The 23,513-nt window shown below is 41.3% G+C and overlaps 1 protein-coding gene across 3 annotated transcripts in view; it reads right to left on the bottom strand.

Annotated features, from left to right (window-relative positions):
• ADGRB3 (adhesion G protein-coupled receptor B3) overlaps positions 1 to 23,513 on the bottom strand; it is a 513,164-nt gene that overhangs the window by 453,234 nt on the left and 36,417 nt on the right. For all 3 annotated transcript variants that reach the window (XM_045294359.1, XM_030886780.2, XM_045294360.1), the window contains exon 6: positions 250 to 351. In XM_045294359.1, the coding sequence (XP_045150294.1) occupies positions 250 to 351 (102 nt within the window). The remainder of the gene's footprint in view (positions 1 to 249; positions 352 to 23,513) is intronic.

The following is a 23,513-nucleotide window of genomic DNA, read 5'->3' on the forward strand; positions in this document are numbered from 1 at the left end:
AATAATTTTGGTTATTCTTAAAATGCACTTTAGTCACACTGGGAAAAAGCAGTGCAGCCACGATCATTTATTTCCCGGTCTCATCATTAGCTCCGCTTACAAAGTCCTTTGCAAAAATTGCTACCTTCCTAGCTTGCAGGACAGACATATTAAGCGGGGTAGGACAAAGGCATGACTTCATCCGCACACACCGCATGCTGTTCAGGGAAGACTGTCATTGTGTGGGAAAGAAGGATTGTCCTACCGTACCTGTGGCATTGAGAGGGCACTGATTGAACGCCAGGTCACCTGCCGGAGTCCTTCTCCACACCATTGACATCAAATAATCCTCTGGGCATATTTCATAAGGTGCTGCAATTTAAATGAGAAAGACTTGAATGCCAGCATTGTTTAATTTTTCTAAATATTGGCAATAACAATCTCCAAATGAATCTCTATAACCTCAAAATGCTTTCATTTTCTTGAAATTGTATTGTTTACTGAAATTTCGAAATGTCTTCATTAGCAAAAATAAAGACAACAACAACAACAACAACAAACCAGGTTTCAACTTTATTATCTACAAAATTTCCACAAGGTAATTTCTTTTGAAAGTACTTATTGAGTAGGCTTTTTAAAAAACCATTTAGATTTGCATACACATTGACATTATATTCAAAGGCTATAAATCAAAACTGTTTGCAGTATGTGCAATTTTTCAGGTGTTATACAACACAATGATTTCCAATCAGAATCCTGAATGGAATTATCAAGAATAAATATTAAAGAGTAAGACACACATAATGGGCAAAAACATACATTGTGTTTTAGAGCAATGATGTCATGTATACTACATTATATAAAAATAAACCGATTTTTATCTTTTTTCCTATATTACCCTCAACAGTTCAGTTTAATTACTGAGGCGAGAAAGTATTTCAATAGCAGATGTGTACAAAAACATCTTCCTGAAAAGCCACAGGATTTTGGAAGTACAAGACCTGGCTGTGCAATTGTGTTCAAAATGACAGCCTGCTACCTGTCCTGGGATGTCTTTTTCTTCTTCCAGAAACGGTGCTGCACTGATGTCACAGCCCGGTACTCCATATCTTCACATATTTGTCTCAGGACTTGGCCAGGATCTCATTTAGGACTTCTTTCTATCTTTGTAACACCCATGTCTTTTGTGCAGAAGTTATTCAAAATTTATTCCATACGTGAATGTACTATTATATAAGTTCCTTAAGAAATATATGTGCACCTGGAAAATAATTAACTAAACAAGCACATAATTGCGACTCCCTGGGATACACTTCTTCCCTTAAGGAAATACACTATTGGATCCAGAATGACCACAATTCCATGGATACCAGTTCTCTTTAGTACTTATGAATCTATCCGGATATATTGCAGCTGTTTGGTAGGTGATGGATACATTCTGAAATATAATCTTGAAACAGTTCTTTGTAGCTACTCAAATAAGAGAGGGGTTTTCTTTAGAGTTGCAAGGTCATCTATGCTGCTGATCACCTAGTCTGTCTCCTTTCTCCTAAGAGATAGGGCCCCAGCATCCTAAAGAAGGAGTGTGGTCAGGTAATGGAGTGATGGGGCAGGTGGAGGCACAGGCAGGCCTGATCCCAGGATCCCTGACTCCTCAGGAGCTGTGTTTGGATTGCCTGCATCTCCTCTTTGCTACCTTACTTTGTTCAAGAATAGTCTCTCTCATTCTGAGTTCATGTATATATTTTCTATTTATTTATTTTAAAAATAATCATTTCATTAGGGGCTCATACAACTCATCACAATCCGTACATACATCATTTGTGTCCAGCACATTAGTACATATGTTGACTTCATCATTATCACAACACCTGCTTTCCACTTGAGCCCTTGGTGTCAGCTCCTCATTTGAGCTCATGTATATTGTTGAACATACATTCTCATTCAAACATACAGGCAACTGTTTCCTATTTATAAATTCTTTCTTGGGGATGGTTTTGTAATTGACTCGGCTTCTCCATAGCACTGTTTTCATAAACTGTCTCCTCCTCGCCTTATCAATGATCTTGTCACATCCAAATCTCATGCTCTCACCTCAGTTATGCCTCGGTGAATCTTCTCGGGGGGGCACTGGCTCTCCTGGATTTTCATTGTTGCTTGAAATATTTTTCCCTAGTTTCTTGCCAAACTACTCGCTGGCTTTCTCCAAGTAGATCATCCCCTCTGCTCTTCTTTGCAGAATCACATGCCTTGAGTCAACCAACCACACCCTCTATTTCTGAGTGCTGCCACTCCCAGTAACAGCATCTCATTGTAATCTAAACTCTTATGTAATCTTTTGAGTTGTCACTTCAATCCCATAGAGAGCTCTTACATAAAGGATCATTTTCAAGATGGACATCTTTCTCAGTAAGCTAAAGGATCATTGATTTTAAGAAGATATCAGGGGACACTTTGGGTTCAGGTGTAAAGATGATCTCAGAGCAATAGTGTCCAGGCCATGGGATGTCAATCATTGATTGGAGGGCACAGGGATTATCCAGAGTTTCTTTCAAGGTACTGTGGGTGAATTTGAAGTGCTAAGTTTTGGGTTCTTAGCCCAAAGCATTAAGCATTTATACTACCCACAGATTCCCAGCAAATACTGGAGATACAATACAGGACTGGCAGTTTGAGTTCTGATTCCACATTCTAATTGCTATGTTGTAGTCGTGCCTCTACATGTGCCTCTTACACATACAGTTTGTGTCTGTTGCTGTCCGCCGAGATAACTTTGGCAGGTAAAACTTGTGCCTGGCGGATTTGAAATCTGGCTTTCCCAAAGAAATCTCAAAGGGAATCTATCCACTATTCAAATCTTGTTATTCCCCCCCCCCCATAAACCTGCCTGTTAACTCTTTTATATTTTCTAGATGGCTTAAAGAAATTTTATCCTAGTCCCACAGCTAAAACTACAAGGGGAATCCACTCCACCAGCTCTTCTCTTGGCCTCTAAGATTCTACATCCGATGTCTGAGTTCAGGCGTTCCTCTCATCAGAAAAACAGCCTTACGAGTTTATTGGTGCATTTACTCTGTGTGCTAGGCCCTGTCTGGGGCGATTCAACAACTCAACAGAAAAACATATGCCTTGTATATCTTACAGTCCAGGAGCTAAAGCAGAAGCAATACAAAAGGAAGCTATGATTCCTAGAGGACAATGGTCATACGAATTCCGGTGTGCTTTGATTCAAACTCTGAAAGGATCAAAGAAGGCTTCCTGGAAGAAGAGGCATTGCATGGAGAGGGGTTGTGTCAATGGACAGAAACGCTTCAGGTGAAGGGAAAGGTAAAATATGTGCAAAGCCTTTAAACCAGGGGAGAGAGGGGATCCAGGCCAGTGTGCCTCCAGGGGGAAGACAAAGGGCAAAGGGAGGAATGGACTAGAAGAATAGGCTGAGGTCAGAGCTCTCAAGATATTGCATCAGTCACAGAAGATTTGTAAACAAAAGTTTGAACATGCTTCAGTTTTTAATTTAAAAAAGATTGGTTAGCTGGCGGTAGACAAAGTGCATGGGGGAGCCAAAGATCGGAAAGGGGCCCCCGAGGAGGCCGGTTGAGGGATTCAACTCTCAAGCAGTAGCAGCTGTAGGGAGAAAGGTCGCACTGCAGATGAAGACAAGGAGGTGGACACACAGGCACATTTAGGAATTAGATTGAAGACATGATAGAGGAGACAGATGGAGGGGACAATGAGGAAGCATGATTTCTGACATGTAGAACTTGGTAACTTTCCCTAGTACCTTTTCTATGTAATGCCATTTTCAGACACAGCAACAGAGTAATCCATAAAATAAAGTGGTATCTCCTAATTTTTTGCTGAAACCACTCTGAAGGTTCTCCAGTTCTTAGAGGATGCCGAAAACTATTTTCAATATGATGACCAAATGTCCTACTAGCAACCCCCACCTAGTGTTCCCCCCACATCTCATAGTCACCCAGAATAAATGGCCACTCTCCACAATGCCCATGCCCATTCATACTTTGCAAACCGTATCCTTTACTTTTAATGCTTTCTTCATGGATTAGTTTATGTAAAATTTATTTTCATCCTTAAGACGTTAAACATTCTCCGAGAAGCCTTCCTAAACAGGCTAGTCACTGGATATATGAATCCTGTTGTTGTTAGGGGCCATCAGTCAGTTCTGATGCACACTCTGTGTACAACAGAATGAAAACAGTGCCCGATCCTCACGACCGTTCTTAGTGGTGACACCTTTGTTGAAGTCAGTGTGCCATTCCATATTGTTTACCAAGCATGCTGTTCTTCTCCAGGTACTGAGCTCTCTTTACAGCACGTCCAAAGTACATGAGATGAAGTCTCACCATCCTTGCTTCTAAGGAGCATCTCACTGTACCTCTTCCAAGATGGATTGCTTTGCCTGCCGAAGGGACTGTCAACAATCTTCTCCAGCACCACCAAGCAAATGCATCCCTTTGTTTTTCGTCCTCCTTATTCAAGCTGACTTTCACATGCATAGGACACCATTGGAAATGGCAGGGCTTACCTTAGCTTTCAAAGTAGCATCGTTGCTTTTCAAGATTTTAACACCTGACTGCTGCTTCCATGGGCACTGACAGGAGCAAGATGAAAACCTATTGGTTAACTTGAGAATGTTTCGGTTTTCTTGACATTGAGTTGTAATCCTTACGAAAGCTGCAGTTCTCGATCTTCATCAGCAAGCGCTTCAAGTCCTCCTCACTTTCAGCAAGCAAGGTTGTGTCATCTGCATATGACAGGTTCTTCCAACCCTGATACCAAATTCTCCTTTTTATAATTCAGCTTTTCTGATGATTTGATCAGCATACAGATTGAATAAGTATGGTGAGGATACAACCCTGACACACTCCTTTCCTGATTTTAAAAAATGCAGGATTCCCTTGCTCTGTTCACACAACTGCCTCTTGAGCCATGTACAAGTTCCACAGGAGCACAATGAAGTGTTCTGAAATCCCAATTCTTCTCGACACTCTCCATATAGTCTGTTATGATCCACACCGTTGGATGCTTTGGCACAGTCAATGAAACATAAGTACCCATCTTTCTCGTATTCAGCCAAGATCCAACTGACATTAACAATATGTCTTGTTCTACCTCTTCTTCTGAATCCAGCCTGAACCTCTGTCAGAACTGGAAATCCTCATGATTAGAAGCAGAGCATTATCAGACAGAGCCACAGGATGAGCGCCTTGGACACTCAACATATGACTGAGGAAGTGCTGACTTCTCAAAGTAGAGATGACCATATGTGTCAGTTCGGTAAACTAGAGAAACAAATCCAGGGAGACTCATGTGTATAAGAAAGAGGTTTAGAAACAAGAGCAATTAAATATTGAGAAAACATTCCAGCACAGTCCAGATTAATTCTAAAAGTCTGATATTAGCCCATATGCCCAATACCAACGTATAAGGTCCTCTTCAAACTCATGCAGCACATGCAATGACACTGAATGCAGGGAGATCACAGGTCAGTGGGTTGGAAGCCTTCTGGATTCAGTGGAGTTGTAAGCATCTCAGTGCTGGTATGGGTCTCTATGTGACTTCTCTGGCTCCAGAGGTCTAGTTGCATTGGGGTAGGTCCATGTGGATTTTCCAGCTCCCAGGGTATTGTGCCATGTGTTTTGTCAGTAGAGCATCTCCAAGGGAATGAGTTGAGAGAGAGTCTCTCCTGCCTCTAAAGAGGAAATCCAGGAATTCCCGGAATTCTTAGAAGGCCATGCCCACAAAAAGGCCTCAATGCCTATGATCCCATTGACAGACTAGACTTCACCCCTTTACTCTTAATCCTCTTAAGTCCCAAACTGACACCAGATTATGTAACTACCACACTATAATGATGTGGATAGAATAAAGCCAAAATGAGAGAAACTGCGGAAAACATCAATTGCCAGAAATTGGAATATATGAAGCATGACTTTAGGAAAATTGGAACTCATCAACAATAAAATGGAACGCATAAAGACCAACATTCTAGGTGTTAGTGAGCTAAAATGGGGCAATCTTGGCCATTTTGAACCAGAAAATCAAATGGTATACCGTGTTGGGAATGACCAATTCAAGATATTAAATTCATTGACAAAAAAGATATTTCAAATCAATCTTGAATTACAATGCTGTCTGTGATAGGGTTATATTTATCTGTCTTCAAGGAAATTTAATTAATACCGCTATTATTCAAATGTATGCACCAACCACTACAGTTAATGATGAAGAAATGGAAGAATTCTGCTAGTATCTTCAGTCAGAAATTGATCGAACATGCAATCACGATGCATTGATAATCATTGGTGATTGGCATGCAAAACTTGGAAACAAAGGAGGGAAAATGGCTGGGAAACGTGGTCTTGGGGACAGACACAAAGCTAGAGAAGGGGCAATAGCATTTTCCAAGACCAATGACTTCCTCATTAATATAAATACTGCAGTTCTTTTTAAGGGAATGGAGAGCATTTGGCTACGTGTGGGGAATTCCCCAGCCCCTTACATATGCTTTTTATGAGAGGAAACATATTTTATTTGATTCCCATTAATCTCCAGTTATAAACCACAATAGAGTAGGAGCTCAAAATATGTTTGTTAAATAAATCACTTTTATTGTAGAAACAATACTATCTAAGAGAATGTTCTGCAACGATGAAAAACTGAATTCTGTGTTTTATTTCATTTTAGCAAGGATGAAATATGCATTTAAATTTATATAGCTATCATGTTGGACAATGTTATTTTAAAAAAATTCACCACACTGGAGTCAATTCCAGCACCTAGGAACCCTATCGTAGATGATAGCTGCCGTTTTGTAAATGCCAACCCCAAACTCCCATGAACTTTGCTAGAGAAAAATGAATAAAGGTTATCAAATACATATATAATATCTGCTGTGAATCAACATACTAGAAATATCACATAACTTAACATTTATTTGCTAAAAATCCAAACTGTGACAACTCCCTCCCATGCAGTAAACATTTCTTTTAAGCTCAATTACTAGGGGATGTACCCCCTCAGAGAGGAGGCTAATAAAGCAATTTAGGCAATTCGGGGCCAGGGACCATCCCCATCAAGGGCTTCTGAGGTGGTGGTCTGGGAAGGCCGGCACAGAAGCTGACCTGAGTTTGGAGAAGCATCGGGGGATGTTGGTCTCATGGTCCCTGGAGAAACAGAAGTATAGCTAATTCCCAAACATGTCTCCTTAGAGAATCAGTTGTAACCTGTGATCATTGTGAAAACACTCACTTGATTTTTACAACAGTTTGGAAGTAGCAAACCCAGCTGTTTCCTTCTCTCTTGCCTTTCAGACTAAAGTTAGAGTTTCTCCAATTAACCTGGTCGCTGCCTTTGGCTGAGGGAATGCCAGGCCTTCATGTCCTCGTTTGCTAGCATCAAGATGACATGAATTAAAAAATTACTATTACATTTGATTTGATTTCTTTCCTACGTATACACCCCACTTATTATTCATATTTCTTAATTTATATATTTTACCTTCACTCCCTTGCCCTCTTCCTTTAAATCTTCAGTTTTATCTGTGCCATTAATGAAACTTGAAACACTTTTTATAAAACCAGTTACTATAACTTGTAGTGGGCTTTTGTTGGTTTGCATGGGATTACTCCATGACCCCTTTCTGGGTTCAGAAAGCTTAAGGCCTTTACTGTCATTCTGGCAAGCAGCACCCTCCTTTCTTGTGCCCTTCCCCCTCACTTGACTTTATAATCAGAATATCCTGCAATTGCACACAACTACCACGAGATGGCACTGCTGTCCCAATAGGGTGAACCGTTGACTGCAGGAGAGGGTAGAAAAAATCGTGAGTTTCAAAATCAGAGTGGATTTTGTCTACCGTCTTCCTGGGAACTGGAGTCAGTGCTTGATTTTTGTTTTTCCTTTTTATTTTCTTAGGTATACTGCTTAAGAAAAAAACAAACTTCTCTCATGTAAATACCACATTTAACCAATACATAAATTAAGCTCAGTTACAAACCCCTTCAATCTTTCTCCAACCCAGCTATACTGACCGCCTATCTGCCCCTCCCAAACCCCAGAGAAGTCCTCCGTCTTTCAGCCCAGGGTGTGATCGGTCCTCCCTTCTAAAACTCGGCATGCCTCACACCCTCCCTGCCTGCACAATTTCCTCCTGTGCCAACCTCTCAGGGATCCTCAAACCTTCCTCCACGGAGAGCTGCACAGAGCACTTGTCACTGTGTGATTCCTACATACTCTAATGCCTTTTTCTTCTCATTATATAATGTTGCCTCACCTTGACAGCAGGGGTACACGATGAGGGGAAGAGGTTTTTGGTGTTTTTCCTCTCTCTCTCTTTTGAAAATCCCTCTATCATTTAAAGGAGGTGGCACTGTCAGTGACAAATGGGATGCTAGCTACAAGGTAAGCGGTTCAAACCCACTCCTGCTCCTAAGAAAGAAAAAGAGAGGCTATCTACTCCCCGTAAAGAGTCACAACATTGGAAACACTTTAGGGGCCTATGCATCAGAATGGGCTTCATGATAATGTATTTGTTCAGTCTGGCCTGGTTCACTTTTGGTATATGCTTGAGTTCGTAACAGTTCTTGGCGCACTGAAGGTACTTCAGGATTATTTGTTGAATGGACACATTAATAAAAGAAAAGCGAGTTTGTGTGCCCCCGCTCTGAGGTCACCTTGGCAATACCCTGTGGTACTCCCGCTTGTCAGCATGAACAGGGGATTCTCTGGCCAACGCAGAGGCTCTGACCAGGGAAGCAGCTCCCTGGCTCCATGAAAGTATAGATAGACCATTGATATGCCTCATATGCATAAATACCTATAAACACAGACTCACACACGCCTACCGCCAGGCCCTCCGATCTAAGATCTGTATCTCAGTGACCCAGTTCTTCAAGATCATAAAGGAAACAGAAACTGACCCCGGCTCTCTGTTGGACACTGATCCTGTAAGTGAGGAGAACATTATGTGTGCAAGCATGTGTATGTGTGTAAGTGAGGGAGAGGGAGGTAAATTGTCTATCAGCAGGTAGTAATAGCCACTTAGGGACAGTAGAAATGAGAGATAAGCTTCCACAGTTATCCTTATAATTGGCCAAATGGATTTCCAGAGAACCAGGTATTGACTAAAGTTGGCACTTGGAGGGCTCTGCCTGATTTAGTAAGTGTCACGAGGCCCTTATTCAGACTCCCATGATGGGCTTTGGCTATATCTTGGCTCTGATTAAATAAGAATCTGATTAGATAACAGTTATCCTTCTCCAGCCCCAACACTCGATTGCTGACTCCCAGGAATCTAGTGAGGAGTCCTTGTGGCTCAGTGGTTAACCTTTCAGCTGCTAACCCTGTGTCATTGGGTCAAACTCAAGACAGTGGAGCAATCTGCTTCTGCAAAGATGCACCACCTTAGACACACCTCGGGCCACACGTACTCGATCCCATCAGATCACTATGAACCAAAATAAACTTGAAACTTGTGGTTGGTGTCTGTCTATGACTTATCAGATTGACCTACCTACTCTGAGAGCGAAAGAACCAGAAAGCAAGCAGAAAGTTTCAAACACCTAAACCTATGTTTTCCTCCACTGCAAAAATATGCAGTTTGAATCTTGCTTTCATGATGCATTTTGAGCACATCATTTTAGCACATAAATGATTTAAAAAGAAGAAAAAGAAGACAGGGAATCGTATGCTCAAAGTTTCAAACTAGTCCTGGGTTTTCAGCTTTTCTGTAGTAATATTGGATCCCACAGCGGCTTGAAATATTTCATCAAAGGTGATTCACCACTCTTTGAAGATTACATCTTTAAAAAAAATTAGCTCAGAAATAGGTCTATTTGTACTCATGACCAAAGCAAAAAAACCCAGGCATTAATATCAAAATGTGCTTTCAGTCATCTTAGCTTCATAAAACCTCCACCGCAGAAACTTTCTGGATGCTCATGAGGGCTACTTTAGAGAATTCATCCTTCAACAAATATTTTCTAAGCACCCATAATGTCCCAGTATCCCCACCACCCCGCCTCCATCACATATAACACTGTAGGAAGATCTGCAAGCCTAATCATGGTCTCTTAGCTCCCAAGCAGTCAGAGTCCCAGTAGGTAGAACCACTGCAAAGAGCAAGGAATATTAGTTGGAAAATATCGTCTTGGTGATAGAAATGAAGTTGTAGATGTGATGATAGAATTTTGCAAGACCGGTGATTTCTGCATCTCAGATACCCTTTTCTCAATAGCACAAGGGGCTCGATACACTTGGACGTCTCCCGATAGAGTACACAGACATCACATTGACACTACCCCTGTGGGAAGACTGAAGAAAGGTGACCCAACGCAAGGCTCACTCTCTAGAACAGTATCACTGACATCACATACAAGTCAAATGTTGCCCAAGACCACCCAACATTGGTTGCAGCAGTACACTGACAGGGGCCTAGCTGCCGGCTCAGACCAGATCTAGCAGAGGATATGCAACAAAGGGGTACCATTGCGATGTCAGATGAATCTTGGCTGAAAGCAGAGAATACCAGAAAGATGTTTACTTGCTTTTGATTGGCTATGCCAAGACAATTGACTATGTAGATCGTAACAGACTACCTATGACTAACTATGAGAAGAACGGAAACTCCAGAACTCTCCATTGTGCTCATGTGGAAATTGTACATGGATCAAGAGACAGTTGTGCACACAAGAACAAGGGAATAGTGCATGGTTTAAACCCCAGTGGTGTATCCTAATCACCACACTTACTCAAGGTATCTACTGAGCAAATCATCAGAGAAGCTGGATTATATGAAGAAGAATGAGGAGTTGGGATTGGGTGTTTATTGACAACTGGTGATATGCACACGGCACGATCTTGCTGAAAGTGAGGAAGACGTGCAGCACTTGCTGGTGAAGATCACGGATTGCAGCCTTCATTGGAAAGATGACCATATCCTCCTCAGCGGACCAATAGGTAACGTGACGATGCCAATCGGCGTTACTTTGAGAACTTGGGTCAGGTGTGCCTGATCCAAACCATGGGGTTTTCAATTGCTTCACATGCAGGTGAAGTGGGACATGGCGTTGGTGAAGAACCTTGAAAGTACCGCAGCCTGCCAAAAGGACAAGCACGTCTGTCTTGGAAGACGTACAGCCAGACTGTTCTTTATAGTCACGATGAAAAGACTCTGTCTTACAAATGTGTATGTATTATCAGGAGAAAGCGGTCCCTGGAGAGGGGCAGCAAGCTTGATAAAGTGGACGGGGCGCCCTGAGGGAGCTGTACTGACCCAGTGGCTGCAGCTGCAGAACAATTGTGAGCATGGCTCAGGACCTGGCGGTGTTCACTTCTGTTCTGCATCGAGTTGCTATGGGTTGGAACTGACCCGATGGCATCTATCAGCAAGTCATTGGACCCCAAATATAGCATCTCATGGTCCAGCCATCTGAAGGCGAACAGCAACTGTTTATCAGCGGAAAGATAACCACTGCTTCCTACCACAAGCGGAAGACTTACACTCCCATCTGTAAGACACAACTGCACTGGATGTCACAAGTGTGTAGTTAGCATGCTCCCTGACAACAAGGGAGCAATTACCTAGAGATTAACTATTAATCTGTCTATTCAAACTGATTTTCTGTCTCTTAAAAATAGCAAAAATTATACAGAGCTTAAATCAATTTGATGTGGAAAATTAGTTTTCAGTCCATACGCTGGAACTTCGGCATTAAAGAGAAATTGATTCTAAACTGTAGCGCTCGCACAGAGATAAAGAGAAAGGCACGCACTATGTGTTGAGCCCACACATCAAACCACACTCGCTGGCATTTCCTTAGCTCCTCCTTTCAGGGACGACACAGGCGGCAGGTGCAGAGGAAGGGAGATCTGGTCTGCGGGGCTGCAGGTTTCAGCTCTGATTGTAAGCGGTGAAACCTGCTCCTGTGAGGAATTCATGTGATGCTAAGGGGACAGGAGAAAGACTCATGGCACTCACAAAATGTGTTTCTAAACGCAAATAAAACAACATTCGTCTTCTCAAAATATACACAATGAGGTCAGCAATATTTACATATCACCATGAGTCAGGCACTCTTCTGAGCGGATCACATATGTTGATTTGTGGAATTTTCCAGTGACCTCATGAAGTGGGTACAATTATTATTCTATTTTAAACATGAAGAAATCAAGCCAAAGAGACTTGGCCTGACATCCCTGAGAGAAGAGGTGATGGATTGACTTCTAAGTCCATTTTCAGACAATGTCACTCTGTCTTGAAGTATAAGAGATTGCCTTTTGGTGTGGCAAACAGATCATTTATACATGTTGCAAATTTTCTTATTTTTAAGTCTAAAAGTTAGCCAACTTCAAACTTTTAATTTATTAGCAAGTACTTTTTTTATAGATCGTCTGCTTTGGTACTTGATCTGGAATTTTTTTCTTCTGGATTACATATTAATGCATTTTAAAAATTTCATATTTCAACTTCAAGCAAACTCACTCTTCTTCTAACCTGTTAACAACAGCAATAATAATAAATATGTTTAACTTAATTTTGAGGAATAACTAAGACACTATTAATAAACTTTTGCATTGAGCTCTGCTCAAGATTTCCAGGAGAAATTACATTATTTACCTTTCTGTACTATCTTACAAATTGCTTAGGCTGGTGCGGCTTCTCAGCCTTCTCCATGTGATGCCACGTGTGAGAAATGATAATACACACAGGCTTCATGGGTAAATATGCCAGGTGGGTAGAGGCTGGAGGCAACTACCACAGCCTTTGCTCTTGTCAGACGTTTTACAAAATCCAAATAAACAAACTCATTGTCCGCAAGTCAGTTCTGGCTCAAGTGATCCTATAGAACTGAGTAGAACTGCAGCATAATTTCCTAGGCTGTAATTTTTATGAGGCTAAACTATAAGGCTTTTGTTTGAGTGACTGTTGGGTTTGAACTACTAACCTTTGAGTTATCACCCACGTACTTAACCACTGAACCACCAGAGCCCCTTCCTTTAGAAAAATCACCATCTGAGTACACCATGGACAAGTCTAGCGTTAGAGGGAGCTGCTCTGGGAGCTCTGCCTTCAGAAATAAGTTGGGCTAGAAGGTGGGGGAATGAACAACTTACCATTAAAACATATATGTGTGTGTGTGTGTGTGTGTGTGTGTATAATTTTAAAACCCCATATTTTTCTTACCTCCAAAATTTCATTATTTATAAAGAAAGAAGACTGATGTCATAAATTATTTATATGATTTTTATACAAATATTTTCATTAGTCCAGCTAGAATGGATATTATATGGAATAAAAACATTTAAAAGAGCATGTTTTTAATGACTTGTGTTCAAGGCATAATCATCATTTCAGTGCAGAATGGGGGTTTTCAGAGGTTGAAAATAGATATCACACCTTCAATGATCTGGGATTCTAAGCAGAAAGGACAAATTACACTATAATCAGGGGTTTCAGAGCAAATTTTATAAAAATTCCGAAAGGGAAGAGCACTTATATTATTGTCGGAGAGGGGATTCAAAATGATAGTAAACCCATAGGCCTCCTAGTGTTCCTCTTAGGACAAAGCCTTAAGGAAATAAGTGAAACAGCTACCTAGGGCAGCTTCGGCATCCTGAGCATCCAAGGCAAGACTGAAGACGCAAGTGGAATGTACGTGGACAAAGACAGTATGAAGGGAAAAGCAGCAGCAGATCATTGATGATGCCTGCCAGAAACATCGTGTTGTTGTGAGGTGCCATCGAGGGGGTTACGTTCTAAGTGACCCTGTGTGCAACAGAAGCACACACTGCACAGACCTTCGCTGTGGTAGTGACAAAATCTGATGTCAATTTGAGGTTCAGAGTGAAGGGGTGGAGCCTGTCAATCAGATCATAGCCAATGAGGCCTCTGTGTGGGCATGGCCTTCTCCTGATCCTGGGAACTCCTGTTTTCCATCTTTTTTTTATTTTTTATATTAAAAATAGTTTATTTTTAACACTTTCACTGACATACAGTTCATATATCATACATTTCAATAGTTCGATCACATCCGTAAGAGGTGCACAACCATCATCACAATAATTTCCTGGACAATCGCTTCTCAGCTTTTGGCTAAGATTAAGTATAATAAATTCCTGGACATTTCTTTTTGCCTGTACTCGTCATTGCTATGAGATCCTCACTTCCTGCCAGCTTCCCCTGTCATGTCCCTTCGAATCTATTAATCAATTTGCTGTCTCTACAGGTCCCTAATCTGGGCATCATATACAGAAAGACAAACATGCTTATCTGGTTTTTTTGCATAAAAATATTTTCATTGCTATTTCATAACTGCAATTTTGCTACTGTTAGGAATCATAATGTAAATAGCTGATATGTAGGATGTATTTTCATTGTTACAAATTGAACATCATTAAAGCATAGTGATTCATCACAAAACATTATGTCATTAAGTTTTCCATCTTGAAGGCTGAGAGAGACACTCTCTCAGCTCACTCCCTGGGAGACATAGCAGTTGACAAAACACATGGAACTAAGCTAATACCCTGAACTGGAAGAGCCATGTGGAGACCCCTGCCAGCACTGAGATGCTTACAATGCCACTGGATCCACAGGACTTCCCACCAACTGGCCTGTGATCACCCTGCATTGGGCGTCATTGCATGTGTTTCGTGAGTCTGAAGAGGACTTTATAGATTGATATCAGACATATGAGCTACCATCAGACTTATGAACTTGATCTGGACTGGGCTGGGATGTTTTCTCAATATTCAATTGTTTTTGTATATAAAGCTCTTTCCTATACACATATATGAGTGCCTCTGGATTTGTTTCTCTATCAGCCCAGAATTGTTCTTATGTTTGAACTCATTGTAGCAAACATTGTGTCAATCCCTCTCATTAAGGGGCTTACTCTTTTTCACTGTCTCTCCACTTTACCAAGCACGAAGTCCTTCTCCAGGGTCTGGTCTCTCCTGATAACATGTCCAATTTACATGAAATGGAGGCTTGCTCTCCTGCCCAACTTTCATATTCATATGAGGCAATTGAATATACCAGGAGTTGGATCATGTTACCTTAATCCTGAAAGTAACAGTGTTGCTTTTTAAATGATCATGTGCAGCAGATTCACCCAAAGCAGCATGTTTATTCTCTTGTCTGTTACTTCTGTAAGCATTGTTATAGATCCAAACAAGACAAAAGCCTTGAAAAACTCCATCTTTTCTCCATTTACAATAATGTATCCTATTGGGTCCAGTTGTGAGGCTTTGGGTCTTAATTACATTGAATTGTAACCCACTCCAAAGGCTATCCTCCATCATTTCATCAGCAAGTGCTTCAAGTCCTCCTCACTTTGAGCAAGCAAAGAAAGGCCTTCTGAACACTGTCAGTTGCTAATAAGCCTTCCTACAATCCAGATACCCCACTCATCTTCATATAATTCAGTTTCTCTGAGGACTTGCGCAGATTGAATAAGTACGGCTAGAGGATACGACCCTGACACACACATTTCCTGATTTGTTTTCTTTGCACAATTACCCAGACATCTCTGTACAGGTTCTGTAGGAGCACAATTAGGTGTCCTAGAATTCTGATTCTTCTTAAGACTCTCCATAGTTTGTTGAGATTCACACAGTCAAATGCCTTGGCATAGTCAATAAAGCTCAACTAAACATCTTTTTGCTATAATCTGTTTTCAGCCACGACCCATCTGACATCAGCAATGATTTATCACGCTCCATGTCTTCTAAATTTGGCCTGACCCTCTGGCAGCTCCTGGTCACGATGCTGCTGTAGCCGTTGCTGGGTGATCTTGAGCAAAAGTTTACCTGCATGTGATATCAATTATACTGTTCTATAGTTTAAAAATTCTGTTAGGTCACCTTTCTTTGGAACGTGTACAAATAGGGATCTCTTCTAGTTAGTTAGCCACGTAACTGTCTTCCAAATATCATGGCATAGATGAGCAGGTGGTTCTAGGGTTTCACCAGCTTGTGGAAACATTTCAATTGGTATTCCATCCATTCCTGGAACCTTGTGTTTGGGTAATGCTTTCAGGGGAGCTTGAACTTTTTCCTTCAGCACCACTGCTTCTTGCTCACCTGCTACCTCCTGAAATGGTGCAACATTGACTCGTTCTTTGTGGTGCTGGTTCTTTCCGTGTGCTCTTTCCATCGCCTTTGGACTCTTCCTGCATCATTCAATATATTGCCCATAGAAACTTTCTTTTAAAAAAATCATTAGGGGATCATACAACTCTTATCACAATACAGACATACATCAATTGTGTAAAGCACATTTGTACATTCATTGCCCTCATCATTCTCAAAACATTTGTTCTCCACTTAAGCCCCTGGCATCAGCTCCTCATTTTTCCCCATCCATCCCCCCTCCCTTCTCCCTCATGAACCCTCAATAATGTATACGTTATTATTTTGTCATATCTTGCACTGTCATCTGACGTCTCCCTTCACCCAATCTTCTGTTGTCCGCCCCCAAGGGAGGAGGTTAGATGTAGATCCTTGTAATCAGTTCCCCTTTTCCAACCCACTCTCTATCCACTCTCCCGGTACTGCCACTCTCACCACTGGTCCTGAAGGGATCATCTGTCCTGGATTCCCAGTATTTCCAGTTCCTAGCTGTACCAGTGTACATCCTCTGGTCTAGCCAGATTTGTAAGGCACAATTGGGATCATGATAGTGGTGGAGGGAGGAAGCATTTAGGAATTAGAGAAAAGTTGTATGTTTCTTCATTGCTACATTGCACCCTGACTGGCTCATCTCCTCCCCAAGACCCTTCTGTAAGGCGATATCCAGTTGCCTAAAAATGGGCTTTGGGTTTCCACCCTGCACTCCCCCTCATTCACAATGATAAGATTTTTTGTTCTGGTGATGCCTGATACCTGATCCCTTCGAAATTTTCAATATTGCAAGTAGAGTTTTAAAATTTTCTTCGAGTTCCTTCTTTTAAAGATATGCTGAGTGTGTTCTTCCCCTTGTTTTCTAATTACAGGTCTTTGCACATTTCGTTGTAATATTTTGCTTTGTCTTCTCTTGCAGCCCTTTTGAAAATTTCTGTTCAGCTCTTTTACTTCATCCTCCTTTCATTTGCTCTAGCTACTTTACAATTAAGGGTACGTTTCTGGATCACTTCTGATGTCTACTTTGATTTTTGCCTTTCTTTTCTGTCTTATTAATGCCCATTTGCTTTCTTCATGATGTTATTTATGTCATCCCACCGCTTATTGGATCTTCTGTCATTAATGTTCAACGTATCAAATCTGTTCTTGAGATGTCCTTGAAATTCAAGTGGTGTAGGCTCAAGGTCATATTTTAGTTCTTGTGGACTTGAGTTAATTTGCTTCAGCTTTTCCTGAACTTGTATATGAGTAATTGATGGTCTGTCCATGGTTTCAGCTGCTGATATTGAGCTTCTCCAGCATCTCTTCCCACTTTCTCACTCTCACTGTCGTCAAGTTGATGCCAACTCACAGTAACCCTGTGTGACAGGGCAGACCTGGCCCAAGCGTTTCAGAGCCCTGGGGGTGGAGTGGTTGCCCTTTGGGCTATGATCTGAAAGGTCAACAGTTGTAAACTATGAGCTTCTCTGCAGTAGAAAGATGGGTGTTTCTACTCCCATAAACAGTTGCAGTTTCTCTTCCCACAAATGTAATCAATTTTATTTCTGTGTATTTCATTGGGAACAGTACCTTTTGGGTTGTTAAAAAGGTATGTGCTATGAGCATGTGTTTGATTTTTGCAAAATTCTGTTGTGCAATCTCCAACCTCATTTCTATCACCAACTCCTTAATTTCCAACGACTTTTCCTTGCACTTTGTTTCTAATTGGCAATGAATGTTAATGCGCTTGATCATTTTATTCCTGACTTAGTAAATCATATGATCCTCTGATTCAAAATTGCCATAACTGGCCCATTTCAGCTCACTAAAGCCTAGTATATTGATCCTTATGCAAACAGTTTCATTTTGAATACTTCCAATTTTCCTAGATTATTTCATGCACCCCATGTTGTGATCATCAGCAGATTTTTGGAGCGTTTTCTTCGTACCATGAGTTTTGCCCATCAGCAAGTGACGATCCCAAAGTCTCCACTCCCATGCCCTTTACCCGACTCAAGTGACTGTGCTTGACTCCACCCTGAGAAGTCCTTTCCTCCTCAAATTCTGAGCGCCCTCTGTCCCACGGGGCTCACTATCCAGCACTATCTCTGATCATGCTCTGCGTTGTTCATGAGTCTTCAGTATCTGGCAGTGTTCTGAAGCTATGAATGGGGTTTTCAGTAACCCCTTCTTCTGAAGTGGGGAGCAAAATGCTTCTTCATTGTCTGTTCTTAGTCTGGAAGCTCTGCTGAAACCTGTTCACTTTTAAACACCCGTGGCACAGCTTCCAGCATCACACACACTGCCCTGTCCAACAAACTGACAGACAAGTGGTGGAAAGGGACTTAGTCACAACCAAGCACCTTGAAGAACTCAGTCATTGGCCTTAGGACTTGGTACTATCATCTTGGGGGACATCTAAGTAAAGTGGCATAATATACTGCCAAAACACTACATACATCTTACTGTAGTCTGAAGAATTAGTGGAGCACATGAAACCCAGCCCCCGCTAATCTGAATCCAGAACCAGAGGGTGCTTGGCTGCCACTACTAACCATCAGATTATGCTCCCAGCACAAGGGCCTGACAAAAATAGGGGATAATGTAAAACAAAATCATAAAAAAATCCCAGACTTACTTGTCTGAGAATGACTAAACAAACCTCCAAGGCTGTGGCCATTAGCTATCTTGCAATCCTGGAACTGTAGCCATCCTGAGGAATCATCTTTTGGACAAGCCACAGTCAGGTCTAGAGAGTAAGCAATAACAACCACGATGGCTAGCCTGCTTGAACCAATCGGCTAGAGGGCTTCGAAAGTGCAACATCTTCCCCAAACATATTTCAGAAGCTAGGACGGGCAGGAAAGAAGGAAGAATGGAAACCAGGAACATGGAAAAGGGGTAGGAAATGGCTGTAACATTAAGGAGATAGTTACTAATTTTATGGAGCAAATTGAAAAAAAAAATTCTTGCATCAAAATTAATGTGTTCTATAAACGTTCAACCAAGTCATAAGAAAATGTTCAAACATAAAGATTTAAAAGGTTGTGGGATAAGAAAGGATGATTAAGAAAAGTAATTGGTGGATGGGGTCTGGACCATTTCCATTTCAGTCGGTTGAGAGGAAAGGAGAGAGGGACCCTCCCATAGTCCTGATGGACAGCAAGGATCACAACACTGCAGGCAGCACACACAGCCAGGAGCACGAGCAAGAGACTGAATCTATTTATTTGGGTAAAACGAGGTACCACAGGAAAGGTACACATGGGGATACTCAAATTGCAGGATCCCAGCAATAATTTGCCTATGACTGAGAAGCTCTGGAAGTGAGTCACATGATCAGTATCATGAAGAAGGAAAGGTGATCAGATAATGATCTGTGGAAAAGAGATTAGTGATGTGCTTTTTGCAACGGTATGGGTGGCAGACAAGGAGGAACTTAACTTAATTCCAGATATTACAGCATTTTAGTTTTTCATCTTGATAGCAACCCCATGAGGTAAGTATTAATTCCTGCAATTTATATATGAGGATACCCCAAAACTCCATTACTGTTGAGTCAATCCCAGCTAATAGCAACCCTAGAGTTGACTTCAACTCAGAGCAACCAGAGTGCAGAGCAGAGCTGCCCACGGGGCTTCTGTAAATCTATTAGGAAGCAAATGGCCACATCTTCTCTCCGGGAGCAGCTGTTGGGTTCCAGCTGCCAAACTTTGATGGCAGTCAATCTTGAGGGGACTGTGGCTTGAGGAGGTCAGAAAATGTGCTCAGGTTCATTAGATACTTAGCTATTGATGAGCAAGATTCCAACCGACTGGGCTTCACTCCCATGCTGCCCTGCCTCTCCACCATGATGAGGTGGTGGCAGCAGGTAAGGAACAAAAGGACCACTGTGGAAAGAAAATTAATAAAAGTGGGGATGACCAACAGGAAAAAGGATTGGTCAGAAAGAGAACCTAATCCAGGTCACACCAAAGGGTGAGAAAGGAAAGTTCCCTTGGTCATATAGGGCAGCCTTTGGGAAGGGACGTCAGGAGTCTGTTTGAGTGATTAGGCGTAAAGATGTAAATCTGTCAGCATTGTCAGCGTTCCTTACAGAGTAATGATCAATAGAAGATCATTACTAAGAGAAGGGTGTTAGAGGAAAATTGTCACTCATATATCCGGGAAAAGAAATGGCATGGACATAAGTGGGGGACCAGACACGTCAAGAGCTGATGTTCAGGTTTAGGGTCTTGTTAAGCATGAACTCCAAGAAGGAAGTTCTCTAATTACAAGAATTCACATTTCTTAATTTTAAAATAATTGTGAAGTGTTTGCTTCAATTTATGTTTCGTTTTATTATAAAAATAACATTAAAAAGAAGAAAATGTCACAAATTCTTGCTTGGATTTTCTACATGTTGTCAAATACTTCTAAATTAGCCTCCGTGGGATAATCTAAAATTATAACAAATTGCTTTTTAAGTTTCTTCAGTGGCAGAAGTTGTGAGAGTTTTCTTGAAGTCTCTCTCCTCTGATGAGCAGTCTGATCAAACACATTTTCAGTTTCCCTAAAAAATTATCTCCATTGCAATAGGATTGAAAAATGGACACACAGCTGCGTCTGAGATGCACGTAGAGTCTTTTGAATCTCTGTGCTCTTCCCTCTTCCTGCCCATGAAATTAATCTGATTTGCTCTTAAAGCCTAGACTGAACTCCATAACCACATCATAAAACCCAGGCTGCTTTCAAGAGGTTGGCTGCTAGTAAGCAAGGAGCCATCTTTGCTGCCTCTGGAACATCTTCCAGCTGGAACTAATTTTCCTGCTTTTTAGAATGCACCTGACACGACAGGACAAGAACAAATACCTTGAGATAAAAGGAATTATTACTTAGTGCCCCCTACTGTCAGTATTGAACTCAGTGGTTGGTTTAGACCTACAACCAGTGTGCATGCTGAGTTGTGACATTATTCGCTTATATCCATAAATAATTCGTGAAAACATGCTTTAACCTTTTAATGAACCTAACAGATAACAATAAACTACATAAAACTGATAACTGAAAATATTAGGAAATGTGCTAGATGGCAGCTCCTTTAAAGTACTAAATGTGATCAATTAACCTTATGCTTGGATATGAAAATCAGCAGTGCCAGATCTAAATTGCATGGAATAGTATAGTGAAGAATATGAGTTTCTTTTTTAATTTTAGAAAAGAAATGTAAAATTCATATGGAAATACTGACATGATGATAACATTTAGCCTCAAATGCAGGAGCCCACTTAATTTAGAAGAATCTAAATTATTAAAATAGTTTCTAACAGCGACAAAATATTTATAGAGTGATTGATTACTCTTCTGGTAACTAGAACCTTGGAGAAAATGAAATCAGTGTAAGATAGGGCAAGCGGCCATCTAACTGAGAAACAACAAAGCCCACATGGAAGAAGCACATCGAAGATCACGATGCATCGAAGGGATCAGGGATCAGGCATCAAAGACTGAAAAATCATAGCATTGTGAATGAGGGGGAGTCCAGAGTGGGGACCCAGTGCCCATCTGTGGGCAATTGGAGATTCCCTTGCAGAATGGTTGCGGGGAGGAGACGAGCCAGTCAGGGTACAGTGTAGCAATGATGAAACATACAATTTTCCTTTAGTTCTTGAATGCTCCCGCCTCCCACCTCCATGCACTATCATGATCCCAATTCTATCTTACAAATCTGGCTAGACTAGAGGATGTACACTGGTACAGATAGGAACTGAAAATACAGGGAATCCAGGACAGATGATCTCTTCAGAACCAGTGGTGAGAGTGGTGATACCGGGAGGGTACAGGGAGTGTAGGGTGGAAAGGGGCAACCCGATTTTAAGGATCTACATATAGCCTCCTCCCAGGGGGACGGACAACATGAAAGTGGGTGAAGGGAGATGTCGGACGATGTAAGATATGACAAAATAATACTTTATAACTTATCAAGGGTTCATGAGGGAGAAGGAGTGGGGAGGGAGGGAAAAAATGAGGAGTTGATACCAAGGGCTCAAGTAGAAAGCAAACATTTTGAGAATGATGAGGGAAACAAATGTACAAAAGTGGTTGACACAATGGATGTATATGTGGATTGTGATAAGAGTTGTACAAGCTCCCAATAAAATGATTTAATTAAAACAAACAGATAGGACATCTTTCTGTCGACACCACCTGCATCCCACCACCAAATATTATTTACTTGCATCTATATAAATAAATATAATTATAAAATATATGTAATAGTTTGGAGGATATGAGGCAGTGAAAAATGCACTTCTGTTGAAGAAGAATGCTGTTGGGACTGGCATAACTACAGACGTTCCATGTTCTGGAATTGGGCAGCTTTATAACATACCTGTACAAATAATACCCAACTTTGGTATTTGTGCCCTTTCCCCCATCTTTCTTTGGAACAGGAAGAACGGGAACCCGAGAAGCTGACTGAATGTCCAGGCAAAGCAACTGTTCTTGAATCTGTCACGAGACATCTTCCTTCCCTGAATTCTAGTCATTTTTTACTCTCGGAATAATCGGAGAACTGGAATTGCATAGAGAGCAAGCCATCCTCCTCTGTCCACAATGGCTAGTTCAAAGCCCAATTGTTCTCTGAGTGACTACTGTAACGAGATCTCATTTGGATGGAAACATGAGTTGGCCAAAGAGACTTACACATATCGCAGTTCCATTGTAGGAGTCCCGTGGCTCAGTGGCCAGTGTGCTAAGCAGCTTGCCCAAAAGTCTGTGGTTTGAAACCACCAGCCATTCTGCAGGAGAAGCATGTGGCAGTTGTTTTCTGTAAGATTTACATACTAGGGGGCAGTCCCACTCTCCTTATAGCCTCTATGAGTCAAAACTGACCTGACCACAATGTGTTTGGTTTGCGTTTTTGGTATTTTCATTGTCAATTGATTTCAGAAATAAGCCTTCACTATTTATGAAGAAATTTTCAATAAAATAAAATGTTGCACTATTGATATCTCAACTTTCACTAGAAATCTAGGTGAAAGAATGTTTTCTAGTTCTTTGTTAAGTTTATCAATTTACTTGTTTTACTAAGAAGCCTTGGTGGCATAGTGAGTTACACGTTTGACTGCTAACCTCAAGGTCAGCAGTTTGAAACCACCAGACACTCCACAGGAGAAGGGTGAAGCTTGCTACTCCTGTAAAGATGTACAGTCTTGGAAACCCACCAAGGCAGTTCTATGGATCCTATAGGGTGTCTATAAATTGGAATTATCTTAATGACAGTAATCTCAAGTTTTAGATTCACTATACTGTAGGCCAATAAAACTCAGAGACCAATACCATCAGCATCTTTGTGAATTGGTTAGAAAGCTAGATTCCCAGTTCCACACCAGACCCATTGAATCAGAAGCTCTGGAGGGTCAAACCCG

This window comes from Echinops telfairi, unplaced genomic scaffold, assembly GCF_000313985.2.
Source record: "Echinops telfairi isolate 266 unplaced genomic scaffold, ASM31398v2 ScPeMD7_3533;HRSCAF=4204_0, whole genome shotgun sequence".
Taxonomy (NCBI): Eukaryota; Metazoa; Chordata; class Mammalia; order Afrosoricida; family Tenrecidae; genus Echinops; species Echinops telfairi.